Source organism: Petromyzon marinus, chromosome 2 (genome assembly GCF_048934315.1).
Source record: "Petromyzon marinus isolate PM22_M1 ecotype Great Lakes invasive population chromosome 2, UKy_Petmar_22M1.pri1.0, whole genome shotgun sequence".
Taxonomy (NCBI): Eukaryota; Metazoa; Chordata; class Hyperoartia; order Petromyzontiformes; family Petromyzontidae; genus Petromyzon; species Petromyzon marinus.
The window spans coordinates 7,474,134-7,501,343 of record NC_133668.1 but is presented as its reverse complement, the minus strand read 5'-3'; the positions used below and the strand labels follow the sequence as shown (position 1 = coordinate 7,501,343).

Genomic DNA, 27,210 nt, shown 5'->3' with positions numbered 1-27,210 from the left:
TTTACTTGAATGGAGCGTTTGGAGACTCTCAAACGGCCACAAGCAGGGGACGTCTTAGCTGCTGGCACGTCCTCAGTACAATACCTTATCCAACACCGCTGCTGCGGAGTCCCGTGGAACCTCCAGATATCCCTGCCAGTCTTTACCACGCGCTCCCCATCTGTGCAGCGTCGTCCAGGGCAATCATTCAGACTCAAAACACAAAACGGACCGCTTGGCGCCTTGCACTAAAATTTACGCACCCGACGAGAGATGATGGAGTTCTACGTGGACGATTTCGAAAACTACGAACACTTGGGCCACTTCTACACGGAGGGGGATGTCGAGGGACCGGAGGGGGACCGAGCGGACGAGGGTGCGGACCGCAGGCATGGCCAGAACAGCGAATCGGAGAGCGACATCGACGTGCTTGACCCCGACCCAGTGGCTGGCGAGGGCGACGACGACCACAATGTCGTCCAAGAAGAGGCGGCGGCGGCCTTAGACATGTCCCAGGAGGGCTGCTGCGTCGAAGCCGAGAACCAGCAGAACCTGCGGTGGAGCCAGGGATTGTCCGATGTCCGCATCAGGGAGTTCTCCCAGAGCAGCGGGCCCCAGCACAGCCTGCCACTCGACGCCACGCCACTTGACTACTTCTTGCTGCTGTGGCCCGAGTCGCTGTTTGAGACGATCACCGAGGAGACGAACCGCTACGCCGAGCAGCGCATGGCCGCGGCGAAGAAGAAGGATCCCTACTGGGTGCCGACGGCCGTCAACGAGATCAAGGCGTTTTTCGCGCTCGCCATCATGATGGGCATCAAGAACCTGCCACGACTCTACTGCTACTGGGCGGGCAACGTGGCGTTGCGCTGCGACTGGATTTCGGGCACGATGTCTCACTCGCGCTACGTAAAGATCAACCAGTACCTGCACGTGCGCAACAACAAGAGCGTGCCGCGCGTCGACCGCCGCGATTACGACCCCATCTTCAAGGTGCGCAATGTGGTAGAGACGGTGCGGGAGAACTTCGGCAGGTACTACTACCCGCACTGCGAGGTCGCCGTGGATGAGGGCATGATTCCCTTCAAGGGGCGCCTCTTCTTCAAGCAGCACATGCCCGCCAAGCCCACCAAGTGGGGCGTCAAGGTGTGGGAGCTGTGCGAGTCCGAGACCGGCTACTGCCTCAACTTCGACATCTACACGGGCCGTAACCGCAAGGCAGGACCCACCCACGGGCTGGGCCACCAGGTGGTGATGAGCCTCACCCAGCCGTACTGGCACCGCAACCACCACGTCTACTTCGACCGCTTCTTCTCCTCGCCCCGGCTGCTCGAGGACATGCTCAAGTGCAGCCTCTACGGGTGCTCTACCATCAACATCAACCGCGTGGGCCTGCCCGACGAGGCCAAGCAGCTCAAGCTGAGGAACAAGGGGGACGTGGAGTTCTTTCAGAAGGGCAACCTGGTGCTGACCGTGTGGAGGGACAAGCGCGTGGTGGTGATGCTCACGAGCAACTCGGAGGGCAAGATGCTCACGCTGCCTGACGGGCGCCTCAAGCCCGACGCCATCATGAAGTACAACAAGTACATGGGCGGCGTGGACCGTTCCGACCAGTACCGCAGCTACTACCACGTGGGACGCACCTCCAAGAAGTGGTGGCGCTACATCATCTGGTTCCTCGTGAACCTGAGCATCGTGAACGCGTGGCTCCTCTACCGCGAATCCAAGCACGACCCGCCGCCTCCCAAGGGCTACGACCACTTCCAGTTCCGCATCGAGCTTGCCGAGCAGCTCCGCGCCGGCTTCTCGGGCCGCTGCCAGACAAAGGGGCGCAAGCCAAAGCACGACCGCTCCGAGTGCTACGCTGAGGCCATTGGGGCGCACAAGCTGGTGAGGATCCCCAACAGGAAGCGCGTGTGCCGCGAGTGCTCGCAGAACGGCAGGAAGACGCGCTCAGGCAGGCAGATCCAGACGTCGTTCCGGTGCGGCATCTGTGACCTGCCGCTGTGCCGTGCGCGCTGCTTCAGGGAGTACCACAAGAGCATCGCCGCTGACGCCGCCATCGTGGAGGACGTGGGGGGAGAAGACAAGGAGGATGAGGAGGATGAAGAACGGGAGGAGGGGGGTGAAGGGGAGGTGGAGGAAGCAGATGTCGAAATCGTGTCGGTCAATGGGCCGAATGTGGCGAGCGCGGCTTGCCTGGGGGACCAAGAGGTGAGTCAATCTCCTGCGCCACGGGAACCGAGTTTTAGCGCAGAGGCGAGCAGCACCAGCGAAGCAGCGGAGGTGGCAGGCGACAGGCGGGAGGTGGGTGTAGGGACTCAGGAGCCGTCGCTGGTGGATCCTCAAAGCCAGGCCAGTGCTCAGCCAGCTAACCCGGTGTGCAGCGGCTCCACGGAGGGGGTCTCGGGGGTGGCGGTCTGCGGCACCAGCACGGAGGACGACGACTTGGTGATCATCGTGGAGTCCAGCACGCCACCGCCCGTCTTGCCAAACTTCCAAGAAAAGCGGGCCATAGTCAAAATCAAAACGAGGAAGAGGCAAAGGAAGGCCAAATCGAAATCTGGCCCAATGACTAAGAAGGACGTGTCCACGAGTACCTCGGTGGATGCGTCAGAGGGCATCCTCACGAGAGGTACCGGGCAAGCAACGTCGGCGCCGGCAGGTCCAGACGGCAGAGACAGCAGCGCAGAGGCAGCCGCCAGGGCAAACGAGATCATCGTTATCGACCTCACGGATGAAGAGGAAGAGAGCGATTCACTTCAACAACAACTGCTTCCACCAGCTCATCCGCTGGTGCCTGCTTCCAAATGCAAGAAGAAGAAGAAGAAGCGCCCCAAAAAGCGACGATCCAAAAACAGAAATGCCGGGGAACACAAAAAAAAAGCCACAGACTCGTCAACAAAAAAAAGAAAAACAGCCATTAAGGAAAAGGTTGCCGTCAGCAGTCAGAGAAAAGGCGCTCCCCGAGCCTGCAAGGCGGCGGGCATTGGCGTCTATCAGGACAAGGTGAACTGTTCTGGTAGGAGTACATCCAGGGCCCACAAACAAGCGCCTGATGCTGTGATAATCGACCTCACTGGTGAAGATGAAGTCGCGCCAGAGAGCTCAGTGGACATGGCAGACTCCACACTCCCTTTGGCTCGTCTGGGAGACACCGATGGCGTGCAGGTCATGATGGAGGCGGCAGACAAACGAAAGGATAACAACATCCCAGTGGCGGTGGATGGGGACGTGTCGCCGAAGGAGGAACCGGCGGATCAATCACTGAGCAAAGGCGTCCCGAGCGCAGTTTGTCATCAGCCTAAGGAGGATGTCACTCGTGGTGAAGACGAGAGCGAGGCTGTGGTCTGTTTGATAAGCGACGATGCGATCCCATTGGGTGGTGCTGGTCACGTGTACCCACAGCAAAGGCACGTGACATCTGCTGCTGCTGCTGCTCTGAGAGCTGATGAGGACCCCACGAGGCAGGCAGAAGGAACCGCGGCCACCGACTTCAACATAAAAGCGGAAAGAGGAGACGTGGGCACGGCAACAGCATTGCATCCTGAAAATGCCGCCGCTGAAATGGAGAGGACAAAGATGGTGCTGCGTGAAGGCTCGGGCGATAAAAGCGCAGATGAAGACGTGAACACTCATCGCCCCGAAGAGGCCGTTGTGAAAGATGTCGCGAAAGATGGGGCTCCACAGAAGTCTGGTGAAGAAATCACGGTGCCTCAACCGACTGCAAAACTTGAAAAGACTGACGCACGCACACCGGCCAGTGACCTCCTGCATAGTCCACCGACTGTCCTCGTCCCAGGGGTTGACGTCACTGGGACCGCCGCCATCAATCCAACAGAGGACCCGGTGTTGGTGAGTATTGGCGGCACCCTCTTGTCCGTAGCGGGAAGCAGACGTGACATCTCCAAAGACACAACCCGAGAGCATGCGGAACAGAGCCAAATGGCCCGCCCCACAGAGAGCAATAATCCTCATCGAGGTGCTGACCCTAAAGGTGCGACGGATGAAAGCGACATTGTGGACAGATGCCGGCTGATGACGTCCACGCAGTGCGAAGCTTCAGCCCGAGCTGACGTCGGCGATGGGCGCGTGCGTGATACAAGACTCTGTGAAACGCAAAGTCGGCAGGGAAAGCGCGCACCGTGCAATGCCACCGAAGAAACTGCAAGTGCCAAGGACGTTGGCAATATCGGTGACCTAACGTCATCGTCATGCTCAACGTCATCGTCAACATCGCTGCCATCATCGTCCTCGTTCATTGATGTTATCAGCACAACCACTACGTGGACACCATCAGGCATCCAAAATATTAGCGATCGAATGGGCACCGCTAATCTTTGGCGAACCACCCATACGCACACGCAGAACTGCGTCTGCTTTAACCCGAGGGCCTTGGATGACTCGGTCGAAGTGGCCACAGATTCAAACCAGGAGGAGCACAAAATCACAGGGGTCTCGGAAAGTGATGTAATGACTGATGCAGACCAACCGAAGAAACCCACTGCTCCTGAGAAAGATAAACCCCACTATATCGATGAATATATTGAAACATTAAGCCCCATGAAAATTGACAATGAAGTTATATTATCACCTATCGAAACGATGCGTAGCACAAATGCAACTGTATCGTCAGGACACTGTACAAAAACGACACATTTAAATCAGTCCCACGGTGAATGGAAAGAGTACAGTAATGTCACAGTTGATTACATTTTGAGCAACTTGAGGGGCAAGGTAAACAAGACCGGCAATGCGTCAGACACGAATGACACAGCTCACGCGGGCACGGGAACGGCTTCCGTTGGTAACTGGTCATGTGGAGGTGACACCGATGTAAGTTCACAGATTTCTGACAAGGAGGAAATATGGCGGATCGATAAACAACACATTGACAAACCAAGCCCCACTGATGTTGACAATAAAGTGACCTCGTCACAGGGCAGTAATGATATGACTCCCATATATATTGATGATGATGACGACGAGACCGTGTCATCGCCATTTACTAACACGACTGTAATACCCGTGAATAAAGGGAATGCGAAAAACGCGGCCAACACCACTGGCAGTGCTGTCCGCAAAGGCTGCGCAACAGATGCTGGGGAATCTGAGAAGCACAAATGTCCTCAGCGTAACATTCCTGGATATCAGGAATCGGCCACTGACGGTCAAGACCCCAACACCCGGGGAGCAAAGCGCTCTTACAACGTACGCGAGGAAGACGTGGGCGTGATCTATATCGACGACGACGATGATGATGACGATAATTCATCTGTATCGTTTGCAGAAGTGAGCTCTTCAAAAAGGATTGACAATGCCGCAACAGGTGAAACGGGCCAGGATGAATCTCGGAAACTCTTCCATGTGCACAACGGAGACACTGACTGCCGGAACCGGAAAGGTCGAGAAATTAATGTAGATAAATTAGTGAACACGAGGAAAGGTGTCAATCCACAGATAGAGGTCAGTGACCGTGCCGAATCATGTGACATTCGAAGAGAAAAACACCCACGTCTTGATGACACAATTCAAATCGGTGAAACCGGTAAAGATGCTCTGGTAGCACAGGACAGGGCTGATGATGATGCACTTGCCCCAGACATGGATAACCATGATGATGCACCACCTGATCCATCATCGGCCAGTGACGTTAACATCGCAGCCAGTGCAGAATTGAGACGTGTCAGTGAGACTGCAGATGGGATGGGTGCTGGCGATATTCAGAGATTTGACAACACAATCACCATTGAGGGTGTTATAGATGCAGGGGATGAAACTTCTGAAAGTCCTGATGAAGGTGACGCTGGAGAACACCGAATAATGGACAATAACGCTCAAAGGGTTGGAACGCAGGAAGAAAATCATAGACTTTTTGATGAAGCTGCCATTAATACGTTTTCATCATCATCAGTTATCAACATTAGCACCATGCCCACGACTACATCAAGTATTGCTCCCAGTGCAGCAGATGATAAGGGCTCTGAAAATGTTAGAAAGTCCACCAACGCCGACATAACGAACATCTGTAATGCACAAAATAAGACAAACACAACTCGCGCAGGAGCATACCAGAAGGACCAAGCATCATCAGGGATCGTGGAAGACACACAAATATCCATCGCCCGTTACAGTGCAGGACGCCCACAGCCCAAGAGTGCTGTTTTATCACCGTCATCGTTATCATCGTCACTTATCGATATTAGTTCCACTTCCACTATCGATTCAACAATGATGACGCGAATGACGGATGACAGAGGTGCTGGCTATTTTCGTAAAACTGGAAGTGCTACGACAGGAGGAAGGTATCACGATGCGAAGGACGCGCAAAACACGATGGCGAGAGCTGCACACAGCACTGGGCAGGGCCGTGCGAGTTCCGGACTCGCTGATGACACGACGCGACCAGAAAGTGACAATGATGGCGTTCAGGTGAGCAGAACCAGAGAGGAACATTCGCATCACCGTAGAGACGAGGAGACGCCTGTCAGTCCTACGGAGGGCAATAGGGACGAAGATTCCTCACTACTTTCCGCAACTGAGATCAGTGTTGACTCCGCAAATAAATCAAAACATGTCCGCGGCCGTGCATTCGAGGAGGACGTTGGTGACAAATGGAAGAAGACCGGCGCAATCACGGATGAAACTCGCTTCGCTGTAATGGGCGCGACCATTGGGGTTGACAAAGCCGTGGACTCCAACTTGTGGGGTCGTGGGATTTCGATGAACGCCAGAGCAGCTGAAGATGACAGCCCTAGGCAAGTGGTCACGGTCTCCGAGTTGTGTAGAGATGCGGGGCGGCATGGTAGCACGGTGTTCGGTGGAGACTCGCCCTCACCGGATGGGGATAAAAATACGCGTGATGGCAGCTCGCCCGAACAAGAGAGGATGTGCCCCTCCGTGAGAGCAGAACCTGGTGGGGTACTCGAAGAACGCGCAGCTCTGGCACGGTGCGGAAGATCCCACCCGCAGGAATCGAGAGAAGGTCGCACGCGAGAACACCGTCCTAAAAAAACGGACAAAGCCACCGCTACGGCAGACGGCACAGTTGGAAACATTGCGAAACCCTCCGACGGCACAGAAAAACCAATCGTCCATTCCACCGACTTTCATGAGAGCTCACTAAACCCTTGCAACAGCGAGTGCAGAAGATGGAAACTCGCTTCGTGTGTACATGAGCCACGCGTGGAGCCCGGCATCGGTAAAGAATGCGTTGAAGGGGTCACAAAAAGGGCCACAGCTGACGGAATAACAGAGAACTGTGATATCAAAATTGTGCATCCGGCAGATGATGAGATTCGTAGGAGGCAAAGTGCCATCAGTGCACTAAATGCGTGCGATCTTGGATCACCAGATACAGGAGCGATATCCACCCAGTGGGAAGGGCACGGACAGGAAATTTCCCACAAGCTACTCAGCATACAAGACGACAGCCGTGGTCTTGAACAAGACTCCAACTCCGCACCTACCAGCGGATGCCATACCCATGTTGTCAGTGAGCCCATGGACACAAACGAGGGCATCTGCTGCAGGAAGGATAGCAGAGAGAAGCCGAAGCTCTGCATCGACACCCGTGCTTGGAGACCAGATGGAAGACGGGAGCGCGGTCCATCTGCCAGTGCTGCCCACGTTGGACCGAATAAAAGCGCTCACATCTCTGATGACCATTCGGCTTTGCCAAAGAGTGCGGTGTGCAGCTTAAATGAGGCTGCCACGACCGTGGAAGCAGCAGGAGGTGGCGATGCCACAGCTAGCGGTCGTGATGACGATGGAAATGTCAATGCAGCGGTAACGATAGTGGGTCGTTTGGTCTGCCCGCATTTGTGGGATCCTACACCATCGACCAGCGTGCTCAACCGGAGTCACAAGAGTAGATTTCAGCAACGTGGCATCAAGCGACCAGCGACTGAGAACGAATGCATGGACCCGTGTGAAACACAGAGTGACGCGACTACAGCGGCGGAAGTGGCATGGCCAGGCGAGGCCGCCTTCACGGTGCCGAGCGACGCTAAGAGGGCCCGTATCAGAGAAGAGCAGCCGCAGCCTGACCAAGAGGTCCAAGACGCCGGGTCTGTCGCAGGATGCGGTGACGATGAAGCCATCTCTCCGTTCAAAATCATCGCACCACAAGCGGACCCAGACCTCCTCCGCGCTTTTAATTCACCGCCGAGCCGTTTGGTCTTGTCCTCCAAACTCGACTTTCCGGCAGAGGCAACGTTGGCGCAACTGATCGGTCAGCAGCGTTCGTCACGTCCAGGTACGAGTGTGGACGAGCCGTCGTGTTTGACATTGAGCGGCGTCGCAACGCGGTCACTTGGGGACGATTTGGAGATGGGCGCCGATGCCAAGCCAAGCAAGGGCATCCAGGACTCTCTCCTGACTGCAAGCAGCTTTGCAAGTTGTGGATCGACCAGCATCAGCCCGCGAGCCGAGCCGAGCGGCGCCAGGAGAGGCCGTTTAGTGGTGGAGAGTATGGACAGCAGCGTGGGCTCGTCTCGAGGCAGCGCTTTCTGCTTGGCCCTGGTCACGGGCTCTACGAAAGACGACGTCTGCCCGTCACAAGAACGCCACGATCCTGAGCCGTCCGTGAACAGCAGCCCGAGTGAAGGAACCAGAGGATGCAATGAGCAACATTACACGTGGATGGCGGAGGACAATGCAGGCGATGTTGAAGCACCAGGACGCAACGATGAAGAGCTAGGAGGTAATGATGAAGCACCAGGAAGCAACGATGAAGGGCTAGGAGGTAATGATGAAGCACCAGGAAGCAACGATGAAGCACCAGGAAGCAACGATAAAGCACCAGGAAGCAACGATGAAGCATCGGGATGCAATGATGAAGCACCAGTAAGCAACGATGAAGCGCCAGGAAGCAATGATGAAGTGCTAGGAGGTAATGATGAAGTGCTAGGAGTCAATTATGAATCACCAGGAAGCAACGATGAAGCACCAGGAAGCAACGATGAAGCACCAGGAAGCAACGATGAAGTGCTAGGAGGTAATGATGAAGCAATAGGAAGCAATTATGAACTGCTAGAAAGTAATAATGAAGCACCAGGAGACAATGATGAAGCACCAGGAAGCAACGATGAAACACGAAGAGACAATATTAAAGCGCTAGGAGGTGATAATGAAGCAATAGGAAGCAACGGTGAAGCATTGGGAAGCAATGATGAAGCACTGGGAAGCAACGATGAAGCACTGGGAAGCAACGATGAAGCACTGGGAAGCAACGATGAAGCACTGGGAAGCAACGATGAAGCACTAAGAGGTAGTGATGAAGCACCAGTAAGCAACGATGAAGCGCCAGGAAGCAATGATGAAGTGCTAGGAGGTAATGATGAAGTGCTAGGAGTCAATGATGAAGCACCAGGAAGCAACGATGAAGCACCAGGAAGCAACGATGAAGCACCAGGAAGCAACGATGAAGTGCTAGGAGGTAATGATGAAGCAATAGGAAGCAATAATGAAGCAATAGGAAGCAATTATGAACTGCTAGAAAGTAATAATGAAGCACCAGGAGACAATGATGAAGCACCAGGAAGCAACGATGAAACACGAAGAGACAATATTAAAGCGCTAGGTGATAATGAAGCAATAGGAAGCAACGGTGAAGCATTGGGAAGCAATGATGAAGCACTGGGAAGCAACGATGAAGCACTGGGAAGCAACGATGAAGCACTGGGAAGCAACGATGAAGCACTAAGAGGTAGTGATGAAGCACTGGGAAGCAACGATGAAGCGCTGGGAAGCAACGATGAAGCACTGGGAAGCAACGATGAAGCACTAAGAGGTAGTGATGAAGCACTGGGAAGCAACGATGAAGCGCTGGGATGCAACGATGAAGCACTGGGAAGCAACGACGAAGCACTGGGAAGCGACGATGAAGCACTGGGCAGCAACGATGAAGCACTGGGAGGTAGTGATGAAGCACTGGGAAGCAACGATGAAGCACTGGGAAGGAACGATGAAGCGCTAGGAGGTAGAGAGGAAGCACTAGGAAGCAACGATGAATCCTTGGGAAGCAACGACGAAGCACTAGGAGGTAGAGAGGAAGCAATGGGAAGCAACGACGAAGCACTAGGAGGTAGAAAGGAAGCACTGGGAAGCAACGACGAAGCGCTGGGAAGCAACGACGAAGCACTGGGAAGCAACGACGAAGCACTGGGAAGCAACGACGAAGCACGAGATGCCACAGAAGTCGTTGCTGGTGAGCGAGCATCATCCGCGAGCGATGAATCCCGTAAGGAGCAGGTGGTGCTAAGACGAGCATCGAGCGGCGAGCCCGAAGCACTCCACGTGTCGGTCATCGCGGCCCACAGCTTGCCAAGGAGGAGCGCTCACTTCACAAGCGGAGGCAGCGAAGGTGGCAACGAAGAAGCCAAGGACGGGACGGACAGAGGGGATGCGTCAGATGTCACGAACGTATCGACGCGAGTGAGTGGTGGTGGTAACACGGTGGGGGACATGGCCCGTCACGCGGGCTGGGCTGAACACCGCCACCCCGGTGCGGGCTCCACCGGCGGTGGTGTGTGCGGCTCCAAGGTTGGTGACGCTGAAGACGACGACGACGCTGAGGACGACGACGACGACGAAGACTACGACGACGCTCGCTTCGGCAAACGCGTGAGCGATGAGCCATCGCCGCCTGGCCAGGCGAAGGAACTCGCCGAACTCGCACACGCTTCCGCGCCGTTAAGCACGGCGACGAACGCCACTTCCAAGGCGAGGGTCGCCATCGAGGGGGTAGATCGAACGGACACGAAGAGCCTCGGCACGACCACCACGACCACGACACCAACGGACGAGCTCGCTTGCGCGTACGAGGACACCACGGAGAAATATCGGTGCGAGGTCACGAGCCGCGACGTTCGAGAAACCGCGAATTCTGCGATTGCGACGGCTTGCGCCAGAGGGTTCCTCGAGAGAAGCTCCGAGCCGTGCGTGGACGTCCAAAGAGACTTTCGCTGCGTCGAAGGCGGCGTAACACCTCCACCACCGCCACCAGGCTGCGGCGGCGACACGAGGGCAGCCCGTGGTGGCGGCACTAGGAAAAGGGCGCTCGAGGAGGAGGAAGAAGAAGACGGGATCATCCTGTCGAGTGGATTTTCCAATGTGGCCAACGAGGCGCGGTCAGGAAGGACGTGCCGCCGCCGCCTCTCGGCCGAGGAGGTCGCCGCACCACTGGGGAGCCCGGCGAGGAAGCTGCGGGTGCTGGAGGCAGCGGCTGCTGGGGTGAGTCCACAGGCGAGGGCAGCAGGGCAGGAGGGGCAGTAAAAGGGAAGCGGCACTCACTCACCTCCCAACTGCAGGCCGAGACGGCGGTGTATTTGTTACCAAGGGGCATTCGTTTTTGAAAACATTAAATAATTTGCCCGAGTTACTCGAAAATGTGGATAATGTTGGTTGGGGTAGAATTAAGGATCACATTTGGGCTTCGGCCATTTGACAAGATTGAGGAATAGGGTTGGAGTCAAGGATAAGGTAAGGATCAGAAAGTTGGTCATGGTTAGGATTAGGGTTGAAATTTGGGATTTTATTTGGATCAATGCTTTAAGTTTAGCACACACGTTTGTATGTTTACCGTTGACATCACCGCTGCACCTTTTCAATGATACGTCGACATTTAGGGTATGGGACATTCGGCTGGAGAAACTAGTCCTCGTCTTGATACGTGGGTGTGACGTGGGACGAGGACAGACCCATCAGACTTGAGCAAACACAATCCTGGCGGCTTGCAGGACGAGGTGGAGTTCGTCTCGAGCATCATCCCTTGGACGAGCTTGCAATGCTTACTAAACCCCCACCAGTCTTCACGTACACATCGAAGGCACGGCGCGCGGCATGGCCAAGGCTCGAGACGCAGCCATGCGGTGTCTTTTTCAGGTTCACGCACGACCCTTGGCTGCAACTCCCACCCATCTCCGCCGCATGCGCTCCATGCAGTTTCCATGCGGAAACAGCGTAGGTGACATTCGAGTCACTGGCTCACCCCCCGAGATAAATCAACCATGGCAGCGTCTCAATGTGACACATGACGCATCCTGGGAAACTTCTCCATGCACACGCTGCCACGGTCTCCATTGCTGTTGTCAGTCGCTTAAAATTACCCTTTGGGTAACCAGCGTCCAATAAACTCGATTGCAGTGACACAGCAGGACGGAATGGTGAAATGTGTATTGCACTAAGCTTCCACCACACAAACTCCTTGCTTAAAGAAGTTTCACCATGCAATACTTACACGTTCGGTCGTGCCACGATTTATAACGCCAACTCATTCCTTGTTACATATTGTGAACGATATTTTTGGAAAAAGTACGTGTGCAACTTGAGAAACATTTGGTTTTTTTACTGTGTAGCCTGTATGGTGAGTGCAGTCAGTGTTAAGCATCGGTGTTTTGGAAAATCTTAATCCACTTATCCTCCCAGGCCCTCTCCATTCTATGCCATGCGAGTCAAATATTCCGCTGTTACACGGTGAATAGACTGGACTCGGTCCATACAAAAGCTGCCACAATGTTCTTGCTTCCGTTAACCTTCGCTCTTAAAAGTTATTGCAACCTTTTCCCAAAGCTATTCATGTCTACCAACATTACTTCCTCCTTCGACGATCGAGGCCAGACATCAAATCTACAAATAATAGGAATTGGTACTGCACACGTGTTTGAGCCGTGTTGTATATCCTTTCTGAAGTGTTTTCAGGTTGTGCCACGTTAATGTCCGACATGTTGCACCACGTACTCAGGCTCCCAGTTCCTGAAGCTCTTAGCTTATGGGAGCGAAACGTTGGCACACCATGCCAAACACGCGGCACAAGAAAATGCATCAGAGAAATATATACAGACATTAGTGACTTGCACTGGGTCGTTGTGACCTTGGGAAGTATTGGCGTGTAATGGAGGGGCCTTGAGGTGTGGAGTTGATAACTTGTGTCAAGTGGCCGAAATCTTGTCGTCTGACTCGTCTCCAATCCCTGTGGTTTTGGTCGGAGCAATGGAATTAACGAAGTGATCGCGTTGTTAACGTTATAGAAAGCAGTTTTTGTGATCGTGCGAAAATGTGGCCGTGGTTAATGGAGGGAATCACAAGATCACCAGCGTCTACTGCTGTTCGGTGTCTTCTAGAACCTCGTGGTGCCTGCCTGGTCGCGGATGTTTGGAATAAAATGGGTGCGGGAGGCGTCAATGAACGCCAACTTGAGTTGGTGTTCATAACGCACTTTAAACACACTTACAATTAGCCACCCAAATGGGTTTCTGTGCAGTGGCAGATGTGGCCTCGGCCACATTTAAAACCACTGTAAACCCCAGGGTGCTTGGGAGTGGTGGTGACATGGAGTTAAACCAGAGAAGGATTAACCACAATTTGTTTCGAAGCGAGGGATTTGTTAGTCTAATAGCCATTTCGTATATACAAAAAAATAATTTAACAGCTTAAGTACTAAATATTGTAGCAACATAAGACAAGCGAGTAATGAAGGTATGCATTTGATTTGTGACGTAGGATGTTTATACATTTTTACTTGGTAATCTTGGTCCACATGTCCCAAGAAAACAACAAAAACAGTAGCTTTTGTTGAACATCGCGCACAATAAACTCAACTGGCACGCTGTTTGCAGGAACTCTGCAACTTGATGTTTTTGACAGATGGGCGGTATAAGCGTCTTAAGAGCCGGATATTAAGAGTAGATGAAACGATGCACTTATTAATTATTCAACACAATCATAGGAAAATGCACTTAGAAATAGAATGGCCTTTAAATTAGCCCAAATGAAAGTTGCCGACATTGTAGCATCTCGCCCTCAAGTGTTTTATTTTGCCCCTCGTCAGCCTCTCACCAACCAGGTGAGCCCACCAGTCAACCACAGTATCTTACCAAGTTGTCCATGCATCAGCTCGAGCGTACTGTTCACGATCCGATGATGCTCGGAGCAAGGCTGCTCCAACTCCAGCCCTCGTTTTGATCAATTAACGGATGGACCACTGCATCATTGTTGTCATGATTCACAACCGAGCGGAGATAAGCAAACGATTTATACAATTGTATTTGATAACAAATGGTATTCCAACTGCTATGTAAGTCATAACATCAGAAGTCTTCAAGAACAAAGCGAAACACGATTCATTGCAGAGAAAACTGCTCAATCGAAACCCTATTCCAGGTAGTATAAATTGCAGGGCATTTACCAATGAACAGCAAATACCCCAAAAGCAACCGATATTCGGACGAATATTCCCTACATATCTTCAGGAAGTAGCGAGATGTTAACTACCTCGCCTGGTATAGAGGATTGTGGGTTCGATCCCAACCCCAACGCCTGTATATTTGGAGTTTGCATGTTCTCCACGTGGTCGAGTGTATTTTTCTCCGGGTTCCCCTGGTTTTTCTCTCCACATTTATAAACACGTGTTTAAAGAGTATTTGGCTGCTATAAATTTCCACATAAGCCACTTCGTTGAGCTCTCAATTGTGGCAAGGTAGCTTCTGAAAAAAGATATAGATCAGTGGACCTTACCTGGTAAAATAAAAATGGTAAAAGTAAAATAGTAATCTTACGGGAAATGCAACAAATCCACATCCTCTTACTGGCAGCCGAGAAGGCACGTACTGTCTGCCTACCAATACATTTTTATGAATTTCCATGCTCCGGGGTCGTGATTTGATTGACTAATCAATGTCTTTGTCTCATGTTGACTGTGGTATTTGCACCATTGGTCTCTTTGGTACGAATTTGCTTGCTCCTTTCGTCTAAATGTAAAAGCAGATAATTTTCATATAATAGCATACACCGTAAACAATCAATTCTTACACCCGCGATTTGAATAATTTCAGTCAATCGTTACACGCCTACATCAGCATCTTCGCGGGAGGATGGTGACGATACCTCGGTATGATTTCGTATGACCTATGGCGGGCTTCAGTTCCAAGACATTTATCAATTAAATTGCTTTCAAAGTTTGTGAATTGCAGACACACCACCTTGACATTTTTATTTGTGGCAGTTCAAAATTGTATGGTACGTGGTTTGGTGTTCTTAGCCGTAGTCGCACAAAGGAGTCTTTTCCACGGTTATGATTTCCTGTGTCCCATTGGTGGCTTTCCCTGACCCAGGTACCATCATTACACTTATGCTCTTTTAAAGTGACGATTTGCCATGTGCCATATGTCCGAGTAAGGCCCTCGGAGCTGAGCCAAGACAAATTCGACACAGAACCTTTATTTTAGCAAATTACTGCACGAGACGTGTTGTACAAGCACAGACTGAAAACACCTCATGACCGATGTTAACACTGCCTAAATCCACGCAAGCTAACCGTCTGGCCGATTAACTTTTATACAGAGCAGAAAGGGCCCATGTAATATTTTGACTTGTACTTGAACAGACATTTTACATTGTGGTGCCTTGAAAGTCAAAATATTCTAGACATCCTTTGTTACTGCGGTGTAGCGCAGTAATTGGTGACCAGGGAAAAGCCATCGCCTTTAGAGAACCTGGTCCGCCTCGGCGGATGAAATAACAATGTCGCCAGTGCCAGCTCGGTGTTCTTCACGGTCCTGAGGCATCCACCGAGCACCGAGGCCACTCCAGGACTGCCATTTGAGAAGCCCCGTTTCATCACCTGTCATATTCAAGGCATGTTTCACGTCAACGCCAGCGCATACTGTTAACAGTGCAAGCTCTAATAATAATAATAGGGGTTTTCCCCAGAAAAAAAGGGAAAAACTCTATTATTATATTTTGGTACTGGCAAAGGAGGTCCAATGATGTCGTGAGTAGTGTTGGTGTGAAGTAAAACGTGTGTTAATGTTACTCCACGAGCGTATTGTGCACAAAAAACCCTGACCCAATGTGAGGCGATTTTACAAGATTCGAGTCGGATCTGTGTTTGTCTTGATACAATAAAAACCTTTCATTCATTCACTTTCCGTCAATTTAAAACGCATAACATTTGTTGAGCATTTACAAATGTGTTTTTTTACGTCAAAGCTTACGATTTAATCCATGTGCAGGCCATACAATAGAAAACAGAAGCTCTTCAGCTCAAACAAAATGCCATGAGCAAAAAGCTACGTGGGATGCACACAATGTAGTGGCGATAAACATTTACCTGAAGACCTATCGACATCGTTACACTTTACGTTACACCACCAGCTCAACTAAACCATCCCCACTGTTATTACAGCTCGCAGTGTATGGGCATCGTAGCTCAGCCAATTAGAACCCGATGAGCTATCAAGCTCTTTCTCACTGATTTCCTAAGGGCAGGCCAAAACCAGGGAGGGTTTCCAGTCGCTGTCAAGCTGCATGCATTTGCTGCACATGTTTACGCTCAAGGTAACGTTGATGCAGACTGGCCTATAGTTTTGTATAGCTACAGTATATTTATGGCAACAAAAGAGAAACATCGAAATAGTTATTACGACCAGTGATCATTACTAGTCATAGGTCTCTCCACTGCTGGATGCAAGCCTCGCCGCACACCGTTGTCATCCCACAAGTTTGCCAAGCCACAATCCATCTGCATGAGCTGCTCTTATCACCCACATACGTAGTCGTAGTAGATTCTCCGCAGTGCGTGAATTACATATGTTCGTGGGGCCTTCTCGAAATCCAGTCGCTTGCACACCACCATGGTCCACCTTTCCACGTTCAACAATCTACTCCATTGAAATACTTATTGAAAGCTTTGCACACTGCAGCACGCATCTCGGGATTTGTAAAAATTAAATTCTGGAAATCCCAGGGACTCGAGGTTCCACGAACCAAACACGATCGGGGTGAGCAGCGCAATCGGAATAGGACAAAGTGGAGTAGGAAGCTGCCTCTTAACATTCGCTCCGCTCAGCACCACTAAGCCCCGAATCGTCTAAACATTGGGCAGTTGCAATGCACTTGCCGACAATATTTCAGGATATTAAACTGGCACCGTGAAAATTAGTCGGCCACGAGTGAGGGATTTTTTTTTGGTCAGAATTTGATCAATGCATCGGTGCATTGAAATAGCATCCTCTGCAAATATTGACAATTATGTCGGGTAGCGGATGGATTAATTTGAATGTTGGCATAAAACTACGTCGCCAAACTAATAAACAAATACGGATCGTTGATTTGTCTACAAAAAAAAACCTACGTTTTAAGGTACCCCAGGATAAAGTAATTTTTTTGGAGGTGCATTAGTTGACCAGAATTGTTTTTAGATCCGCACAAGCTACACAGCTAAAATTGGTGTTAATCTCGACTTAAATTGGTAAATGTAATCGGTTCCATATTGGCCAATGAGTTTGTGGTCATGTGCAACAGAACAAATTTGAAATATTTACTGCAAGGACTAAATATCGAAGGGGGGGGGGGGGGGCAATGCACCGGCACAGCATGCATGTCACGGTAAAAATGGCAGTGATGTTTAGATTCGGAGATGCGTTTAAATTTCCACATTTACCTTTTATTTATGTTTATTGTTACAACATGTGGAAGGGGGAAAAACCACATAGGTACTTATTTTGCACAATTTGGCAAACAGAGAAATAAGGATTTGTACACGAATATATAAATAGCAATGTATAAATAATAATAATAATACATGAGTATATTAAGTGTAAACGTCTGCATATACCTATTGCAAAGGATAGTGTTGAGCACTCAAATGGAGCAGCCAGAACGTGGCAGTGTTGAGTGCTACTCTTCATAAACACGGGTTTTCTCAAGGTATTACTTTTCCCGTCAAACAAGCTACTCATTTTTGGGATTGGCCAAATATCCCAAAACAGGACCCTCACAAAAACATAACCCCAGGGTTTTTAGCGATGCTTCTCTCCCGAGGGAATACATGGCACGCTGTACACGTGTGCACTGATTTGTCTGTCACGGGCCACAGTTGAGGAGATTCAACTCCTGTGTGTGAACACAGTCAGCCCTCATCAATCCTCCACTCCGTGTGCTGCCAGCCACATCGGAACTATATTCTGCAAAGAAAATACTATTTGACGTGCGTCAACGCTGTATATAAAATTACGTCGGTATACATTTCAACGTTAATACTGATACCAATTGAGAAATAATATATCTAACCGTGCAATTAATAACATTTAAAAAACTCTCAAACTTTAAACAAATCTTCCTTGATAACGGGAGTCAAAATATTAAGCATCACAATAATTATTGTAATATTGATATTAACTAATATTAAATGTAATTGCTGACCTTTGTGAAATTTTCATGGATGCTTCAAGGGTTGGAGCTTAAGTCACCATAGTTTGTATGCCTTTAGAGACGTGCAGAAAGTGCTATGGAACACATAACATTGCCATCAGGCTTCAAAGAATCAGTCCACAAAATGTGTGTGGAGACACACACACACGGAGGGGTGGAGAGGGGGGGTCCCCCTTCACCAGTTTTCAAGCATTGTTCATGAAGGCATCAAATGTGGGCCAGGGAAGACTCCTTTGGAATTGTGGGAACCGTCTTGTAACTCATTAAAGTCCCAGATCTGCCTAAGTGATTTTGGAAGTGAATCTATGGAATGCATGGCCCAAATGCTCACCTAAGAATAACCCTTTTTGGAATATTTAGAGAGCGCTTAGGGATCATTTTCACAATGTCTCTTTCAAAAATGCTTGCGAGTTAAGCGGGCATGGCCATAACAGAACAAGAATGGACTTAAATTTTGATTTAAAGAATGGACTTTTGTCAGCACCATTCAGCAGTTCCGTCCAGGGTCTCAACTGGGCAACCCGAGTGACTTACTTGTCACATCACCTCAAGTTATGCTCATTAACCAGGGGAAGGTAACAATGTATTTACGGCAGTCTTCAGATATGGGGTACTATTTAAGAGACCAACTTTTTACCTCCATTCTCAGGCACCCGGCGTAGAGGAACTTGGTGATGGGAACGGGTCTTTAACTAAACCCCAGACATGCTTGCTCCTCCCTCTCCTGCTGTAGGCAAATTGTTTGCTGGTCCACATGGCTCTACAGCCGTCTTGTGCTCATGAACATGTGGCTGCAGCCAGAGCTAAATGCTACCAGAGGCCACAGCCTCACTGAATATCCACACAAAATGGGACTGGTGCTGGCACAGGTGCTCCGTGGGCTAAGGCAAAAAGCCGAGCGCTTTGTGAAAAACATTTTTTAGAGTGTGCAGCACGTGCTAATACAAGGCGATCGGCAGAACCGCACTTCCTCTCGTGTCCCAAGTTTTTCAAACGTATCTTTGTGGCAACCGATCGGTCGAGACGCAGGACATCATACCAGGGGACACCAACCACGTCAATCCAAGCAGTCTTGTCGCCCATCGTGCAGACACCGACCTGAAGGAGATTACTAACGCGGCTACGGCTTTCGCGCGGACAGGTGCGCACTTCACAACCCTGGCAAGGGATGAGCCCACCCGCAAGTGGAGGGGCATTTCTCACTTGACCTTGTGGCTTCAGAGTACTCCCGGAAATGGCGGCGGAACGTGCATCTTTTTACTCCTGTGGGGGGGGGGTGGAGGGGGACACTCGAAAGGTCGTCGCTGCCGACTGTCACGTCGACCGCCAGGGGCAGTGTACCTGCACACGGCCCCGGGGGCAGCGTCCAGGAGGCCTGGCGAAAGTCCGAGCCGAGGCAGCCGTGTGGGGCCTGCGGCGGCAGGCCACGTTGCTCCTCGCTTGCCACGCCCGACGTCGCTCAAGTTGTTCCTTGGCGCCTTTTGAAAGTCACAGGGGAGGGCCGGCATGCGCCACAGTTGAGCACATCGTGGTTCCGAGCCTTGACCGCCGCCGCCGCCGCGTCACTTGCGGCTGACCTCGGCAGAGCAGAACAAGGCACGTACGGCGAACGCCTGCAAGCATCCCCCCCCCACCACCACCACCTCGTCCCGCCCGCCCCACCCTCCCCAACTCGGCACTCATTCCCACCACAGATACCACGCTACATTTGTCAACAATAAGTCGCAGGTATATTTGGGGCTATCCGCCAGCGTACGGTTGCTTAATAAAACCGTTTGCAATCACGGTTGGGGGAAGCATTTTGGTGATGACGATACATTGCTTACAAATAAATTACGAGCTGCAAGTGAAGCTGAAAGATGCAAGAGTGGACGAGGGACGCGAGCCGACAGACTCCCACAAGCATGGAAATACGAGTCGTGGGATGAGTTACGTAGCAAAGGCAGCCACAGCAAGTGTGGTGTTACTACGGCATGCAGAGTGAAATGCAACGTTTTGTACGATTAATTAGATCTTTGTGGCGATGGAACCCGCAGGATTTATTGTAACAATAAATTGACAAATCACTCGCCAGTCCACAGTATATCAGACGAAAGCAGCAAGAGGCCCTTCCCATTTCTACCTCTAGGGGCTAAAGGCAAAACAGCTATAGACAAGTCGTGGGATAATGCAAAAAAACTAGCAATACACAATTCAATGTAGTACAGCAAACATTTCAGATCACTGTTGTAGGCAACAGAATCCACACTTTTAATATTTTACCTTTAAAAAATATACTGCTCAAAGATAAACTTGCCCCAAAGGGTGAGCTCACAATATTAGAAACATTTGGTTCCAAAAACATATGTACTGTATTTCACATCACGTGGTCATATTACCGAATGATTATAGCCACTCTGGTGTACAGCAGAGCATATGGATTCTTGCTGTTTATGCAGTGAAAATACTGTGCACCTTGTTAAACATTTATCAGGTGTCTTGTTGGCACCTTCTGAAACTTAAGCATTTTGTAGGTTTCATGTTTTCCTAGCTTTTCCAAAAACGTAACTTAACGGTGCTGTCAGCATGATGTGAAGTAGAACCTGAGCGGAGTATCCAAACCAATAAATATCCAAAAATATAAAATTAACTCAAAATGCACATCGAAAATAGATAAATCAGTGAGACAACTATGAGAGTCCTGACCTTTTCCATAACTTAAGCACCGCCTCCTCTTTCACAGACGTGTAGGATTAAATTGTCCATAACGTGTTTGTGTTAAATTTTAAAAGTGGACCTGTAATTTACGAGCTTACAAACCACAGGGTTAATTGCAGGTTTTTAGCATTATCGATAAATGGTATGCAATAGGAAAACAATGGATTAGCTTGCTGCATACGTCGAACAATAACATAAACAGTAAAAGTCCAGTCCTTCGTGTGGCTGATGTACATACCACGCGGTGACTGATGGGAGCCCTGCCACTGGGTGCCTTATGATGGATGCCACTACCAATCGCTTTGCAACGCGCCGTGTGGTGTTAACGTTCAAGTGTACCAACAAGTGTATTCCTTCTAAAATTGAACTGGATTCGACTATCAGTTACATGATTCTTGAAATTAATGATTAAATATACTAAAGCGATCAATACAAAGTCGATAATCGTACTATCCAATGTTGCCCTATAGTTGTAATCTGTGGTCCGGTTATATGGTTAATGGTCACAATTGGGTTGCTGGTTTCTAGGGCACAGAGCTGAAGGGTAAAGACTTGCGTTGATGTGCTTGGGAAGAGATGTCGCGAGGAAATGTTGAAATACGAACCCAAATAAAAATGACCCAATGGTGATGAGACAATACTCTCAACTTAAAAATCTCACCCATTCGAATAATTAATTTATCAGTGTTTTCTATTGAGGTTACTTGTCCAAAAACTTGAAACGAGTCCTTGGTTGTGAAATGCAAATCAAGCTTCAAACACATTAAACACTAGCTAAATATTTCCATTTGCATGATAAATAATGAAATACAAGAAAACAAATCTCAAAAGGGTCACACCATTAAAGGGCATTGAATTAAATTTGTAATGAGGTGCAAATGCTAATAATAAAGAACTATACACAGATAAAATACACTACGCAATTGGCATTCGAATAATCTCTTGAAAATTATGGAATTTATAGAATCCCAAGTGATATTTTTTTGAGGAAGCGTGGTACATTCAGTACGAGCAGGCATGGGCATGTTGTACCCACCTGTTCATGATTTCACCCTGCACATGTCATCTACACTATAAATGCATGGGTTTTTTCTTTAAGTGAAATCGAAAAATAGAGGCTGTCAGAGTGAATGTGTGGTTCTTCTGTGGTTGCTGCAAAGATGCCCAAAGACACCGACAGAGACTTGGTACAATGGGCCCAATACTATTGTTGATGTAGTATGGCCCATGGTTAACTGCAGGGTCCATTTATGTCTAATATTTAGTAGTCAACATCACAATTTTTAGAGGACTTTTTGAACACATTTTGGCCACTGCCAAATACACCAGAAATGGTTGCATGAAAACATTCAAGTTCATAAAATTATGCATGCATTAAAACTACCATGCAATAGCAATACACACATAGGTGAAAAACATTCAGCCTTCATGACCTCACATTAAATTGCACACATCTCAATATACACACACACACGCATTCACCAGCCTCTCTGGAAGCCAGCAGTTTGGGAGTACATTGCCTGGTTTGGTAGTGGCGGTAGCGCACTTACCATCGAGCCAGGATATAGAGAATGGTTTGATTACTGCCACTGCCCACTAATCTCTGTAGTGTGAATATTAAGAGTTTGTGACAGCACTTGCAAGGCCAATGGGTCCTGTTGTATAAAAATGTATCACAACCAAATTAATCAAATCCACATACGAATTCCCACTTAAAGGATATACAATAACGTATTCTAGAAGACGTCCCGGCTTCCTACATATGCTATGTTTCGCCAGGAAACATATACGGCATTAAAGCCGTTCCCCACTGATGAATTTACACTTACCTTTCTTGATCCATTTACTACCAAAACATGGGACCACCTTGCTCTTAGAACGACTGGTCTAGAAGATCGCTGTGGATGGGCCAGCTAGTGTTCATGCACTCCTGAGGATAGGCATCACAGAAAAAAACATACATGCACTAGCCAAAGTGCACGCACGCACACACCATACAAAACACCCCCACACCACCAGTAATAGCTCCTTTCATTCTGCAATATCACTCTTCAAGCACTACGCCGCTGTCACGAGAAAGCTTGAGTATTGCATTCACTTTAGGAGAACGATAAAACAGACCACAAGAATCCGGTACATCAAGTCTTGTATTGCTCAAAAGGTCTCGGACGCATGCGTAATCGCGGGATGTGTCACCTTCCAGTACAGAATGCAGATATACACTCTTGAATACAACTCACACAAGCATTTGTTTTTTCTAACCTTATAAAACATGCGCTGGCAAGATACGGGAAGTGCCAGTAAGTATGCGCATTAGCACTGTTCACTTATTTTGATTGGAGAGACTGCACATTTAAACAGTTCAATTTAAGCCGATGCTAATCACTACTTTAAAGGAGGGTTCTGCATACGTACGTCCGTTTCTAATCGTCTAACAAAACCTCGTTATGGCCCGGGCAGCACCCCCAACCCGAGTGCCCAGTGAAAGCGACTTACATGGCTTGCTTTACGGAGATAATGAGTGAAAGGGTGAAAACTCCGCTTAATCCTGCTTCCCAATATCAATAGGAATGAATACTTAAAAAAAACCAACATGTTTTTAATGTTTACAAAACAATGGTAATGACTAATGACTTTACAACTGCTAAAGACAATGATCTCACCCCGTTTGACCACTACACTGAGATTCTCTTGAATTAACAAAAAAAAAGCAGAAAATATACTGTATTACATTGGTTTATTTCTTAAAATCAAACAATGTTTTTTATACAGGCTTATTTTTAACAGTGACTTTACTGACATGTCAATAGTACTGTAGTATAAAAGGAGACATCATTAACTTTCAAAGCAAGAGGCTTCATCATGGCTTCAGACAACAGAAAGTTTGGAGCATTTCACTGAGCCCAAGAGGTGAGGGACTGTAAACCGATACTGGTACAGCTCGACACCTTCACTTCAAAATAGTTTAATAATTCCAGCACATGTTATTGTCAAACACTTCAAAATTTACCACTTGCACTACACGCAGGCAGTAATAACTGACCAGACTTGCCAGCACTGTGCACTAAATCAGCCACACTTCGAAGCAAAAAAAAATTAACCTTTGTTTCTGAAAATCTTTTCAGTTGTCCTTTTCAACTACTATTTTTTCAATATGCTCAGCCTGTTGTTATACGTGCTGTCCCTTGCTATTAAACCAAATTTAATCAAATACCGTGTGAGAAGGGGGGTGAACCCGGTGTGAATTTAAACATCTCGATATAAAACACCCCTACAGAAAAACAGGAGCGCGATGCGGCACATGGACACAAGCACCGCTTACGGGAAAGTTCCATTTTTATGCGGGGGTGTTTTTTGGCATCACCCTAAAACCCCTGCGCAGGCGCACCGCCTCTGCACGTGAGATCTTATAGCACGCGTCGAGACCAAGCTTGTTGCCGGGGCGCGGGTGGGAGAGGGCAGGGCAGGGCAGGACGGGGCAGGTCGGGGTTGGGGGTGGGGCAGGGAGGCAGCCCCCTCTACATGTTGCCCATTCCAGACACCTCCGTGGTGAGCCTGCAAGGAGCGCCCAGAGAACACCAGCACTCAATCACGCGTGTCGCCACCGCTTCTCACTGTGCACAGTGCCACACCCGGCGGGGCAGCACGTACAATTTCGCGAGGGTCATTCGCAAACAATCAAAGACAGCAGTGTGGGCAGAATTAGAAGGTGATGACAGTGGTGATGAGATGGGTCGATCAACTGTAGCTGAGGCACTGTGAAGTTCACGGCCTCCGAATATGACAAATGCTGGCATCGGAATTGAAAAAGACCGAAGGATCACCAAAAATCTGGGGACATAGCAATAAAGTATAGAATTGAAGACCAGGTGCAAGGGAAATGAACAGCTGCTCACCTGGCATTGATGAGATACTGAGCCAGGCTGATGTTGGCCGGGGAGCCAGTGATGATGACCTGTCGGTCAGTGGCACCGTCAATGGCGCTGGCGATCTTGATTTGTGCACCTGACATTTGCCGGATCTCATTAATCTTGGTGCCCTGCTTGCCGATGATGCAGCCGATGAGCTGCAGGCACACACACGTGTATACGTGCATCAGGAACTATCCATGTGTGTATGGAGCATAGTCTGGCTGTTGCAAAGTTGAAGAAATGAAAGGTAGAGGTGATAGAATACTGCTCCTACAAAATCATAATTCCCTTTAGTGTAACTCTGTAGCACTTAAGAAATGCACTAGACACTCAAGTAGCACCATACAATCCCCGGATCCCAATAATCAGATAGCCGTTGGCTAGTCTTTTCTGTTTACAACTCATTCAGGAACTCTTTTTTTATGGTGGAAACAAAATAAACAACCACCTAAAATCTAAATCAACACAAAAAGGACGATAAAACTGCTGTAAATTATTCCATCCAATTGTGTATGGACTGTTTATGAAACAAGCCACACATTCTACTTCGGTGGTTCTCCAATGGACCTCAATCGTCAGCCTTCACTTTCCAACTGGAATTTGATGAGCTTTATTGGAAACAGAGAAGGCTTTATGAGGAAGGTTGGACCGGTATTTACGATATGAACAATTAGAAATCGGCGACAAAAAATCCGAGGCAGCCAGTGCAGTTATTTAGCTCGGGGTTCAGGGCTGTGTGTGTCAGCCAGGCCCATCCAGCATGCCTCGACTCACATTGTTGGGGATGCTGATCTCGTGGGTGCTCATCTGGGCACTGGCGTCAACACCTTTGTAAAAAGAAAGAACAAAGGTGAAGATACAGCACACACGGGCACGGTCACACAGCCGCATCAAACTGGCATCCTCACCCGCTCATGAACAAGCTTTTTGCTCGACTCTCTCAGCAATTAATGATCAAGGCAATAAAGGAGACCTGACACACACAGTTTTCCCATGTGAAGAAGGTACATTTTTAAGGAATGTGAAACCAATGCTAATGTTAATGCTGAATAATTATACTCCAAAAGTTTATAATTAAGATAGTTAAAAGTCATGGCTGATTAATAATTTCTCAGTGGTTAATACCTAAATTTCCAGTCTGAATCATACTTAGACAAAAAGTACTTTTCCCATCCCTATGCACCATGTCTCTAGTCACCTGCCAGTGCCAAGTCCACTGGATTTTGTTTATCGGTTGCTACTTTACGCTTTGCGTAAATGCAAACAATCTGTATAATGCGCCAACTTATGACCTGTCTCCTGCTATGAAAGAAACAAATCTAATCTTAATTATTAAACTTAATCCCAATTACTGCACGTCATTGCCCGTCTACAAATTGTCTTCCCGTAATCTCTGGCACAAACAGATTTGTATATATATTGAACTTCTTTCGCACCGGATGTAGCCTAACCATGCTAAACACACAGTCATAGTGAAATAATCATATAAATATATGGGCTCCTCTATAAATTGCTGCATGAGCAGCAGTCATCTGGCCAGTTTGTGTAAAACTCACCTGGTGTCGCCTGGTAGCCAGAGGATGCCTGGTTGATGGGTGTAAAGGGAGTGTGCTGCATGGCCAGCTGATGCAGCTTAGTCAGCTGTGTACACAAAGCACCACCAACATCGTCATCATAATTTATTTATAGGGCCATGACCGACTAATAAGGGTCCTTTTATAGAATGCGTTTTTCCTTTATATACTTGTTCGCAGTCCCTTTCAAAAATATATTGCTGTAAGTTAACTAGTGACGAATTGGCATGTTCTGTTTACGTGACAACCCTTACTAAGTTGGCTGTGTCGGGTAGCGGGTTTTAACGACACATTTATATATTTACGCGATCTAACCCAAAAACCTCTATGATGGAAGTTAACTTTTGTTTTGGTGCAAATTTTCAACTAATCGGCAACAGAAAGACATAATGGACAGTTCAACAAACGTTACAAGTAGCACCATTCAATGCTGATACCAGGAGATACACGCATGCAACTTACATCAGGGTTGGGGATGGCGTACTGCCCTTGAATGGTGTATGCCTGTTAAAAAAATGCAATGTTTTAGTAAAAGTACATATTGTTTTATTTACACGTTTTAATTGCTTAAGCATTGCATTACGCTTGGATGGGTGAACACATCGTGCATGCCAGAGCATGATATCACTGGCGTCTGTGGGGGCAGCACTCTCTGCATCTCAGTAGAAGGCAATGCACCAAAATCCATTGTTTTATGATTTATAGTTCCACATCTATATTCTCCATCTTCACCAACACACACTGGCCATCGTGAAGTATGAGCAGATAATCTCCATAATTAATCAACGTGGCATGGGGAGGCCTTCTTCCATGAGTGGACTGACAAAAGAGCTGCT

At 48.7% G+C, this 27,210-nt stretch overlaps 2 protein-coding genes across 8 annotated transcripts in view; one reads left to right on the top strand and one right to left on the bottom strand.

Annotated features, from left to right (window-relative positions):
* The first annotated feature begins 65 nt into the window (after positions 1-65).
* LOC116948512 (uncharacterized) lies at positions 66-15,899 on the top strand. Its single transcript, XM_032965264.2, has one exon. It carries the CDS (start codon positions 253-255, stop codon positions 11,254-11,256), a length of 11,004 nt encoding a protein of 3,667 aa, XP_032821155.2. The 5' UTR covers positions 66-252; the 3' UTR covers positions 11,257-15,899.
* The window catches only part of LOC116948558 (poly(rC)-binding protein 3-like), a 25,230-nt gene continuing 12,019 nt past the window's right edge, over positions 14,000-27,210 (bottom strand). For 5 of the 7 annotated variants that reach the window (XM_032965360.2, XM_032965379.2, XM_076069256.1 and 2 more), the window contains 5 exons: positions 26,837-26,878; positions 26,357-26,441; positions 25,575-25,627; positions 24,786-24,955; positions 23,019-24,444 (listed from right to left, as the gene is read on the bottom strand). In XM_032965360.2, the coding sequence (XP_032821251.1) occupies positions 24,408-24,444; positions 24,786-24,955; positions 25,575-25,627; positions 26,357-26,441; positions 26,837-26,878 (387 nt within the window). In that variant the 3' untranslated portion in view covers positions 23,019-24,407. Of the gene's footprint in view, positions 15,602-17,403; positions 19,671-23,018; positions 24,445-24,785; positions 24,956-25,574; positions 25,628-26,356; positions 26,442-26,836; positions 26,879-27,210 lie in introns of those variants that run through there. The other 2 variants (XR_012944908.1, XM_076069253.1) reach the window with 2 other exon arrangements.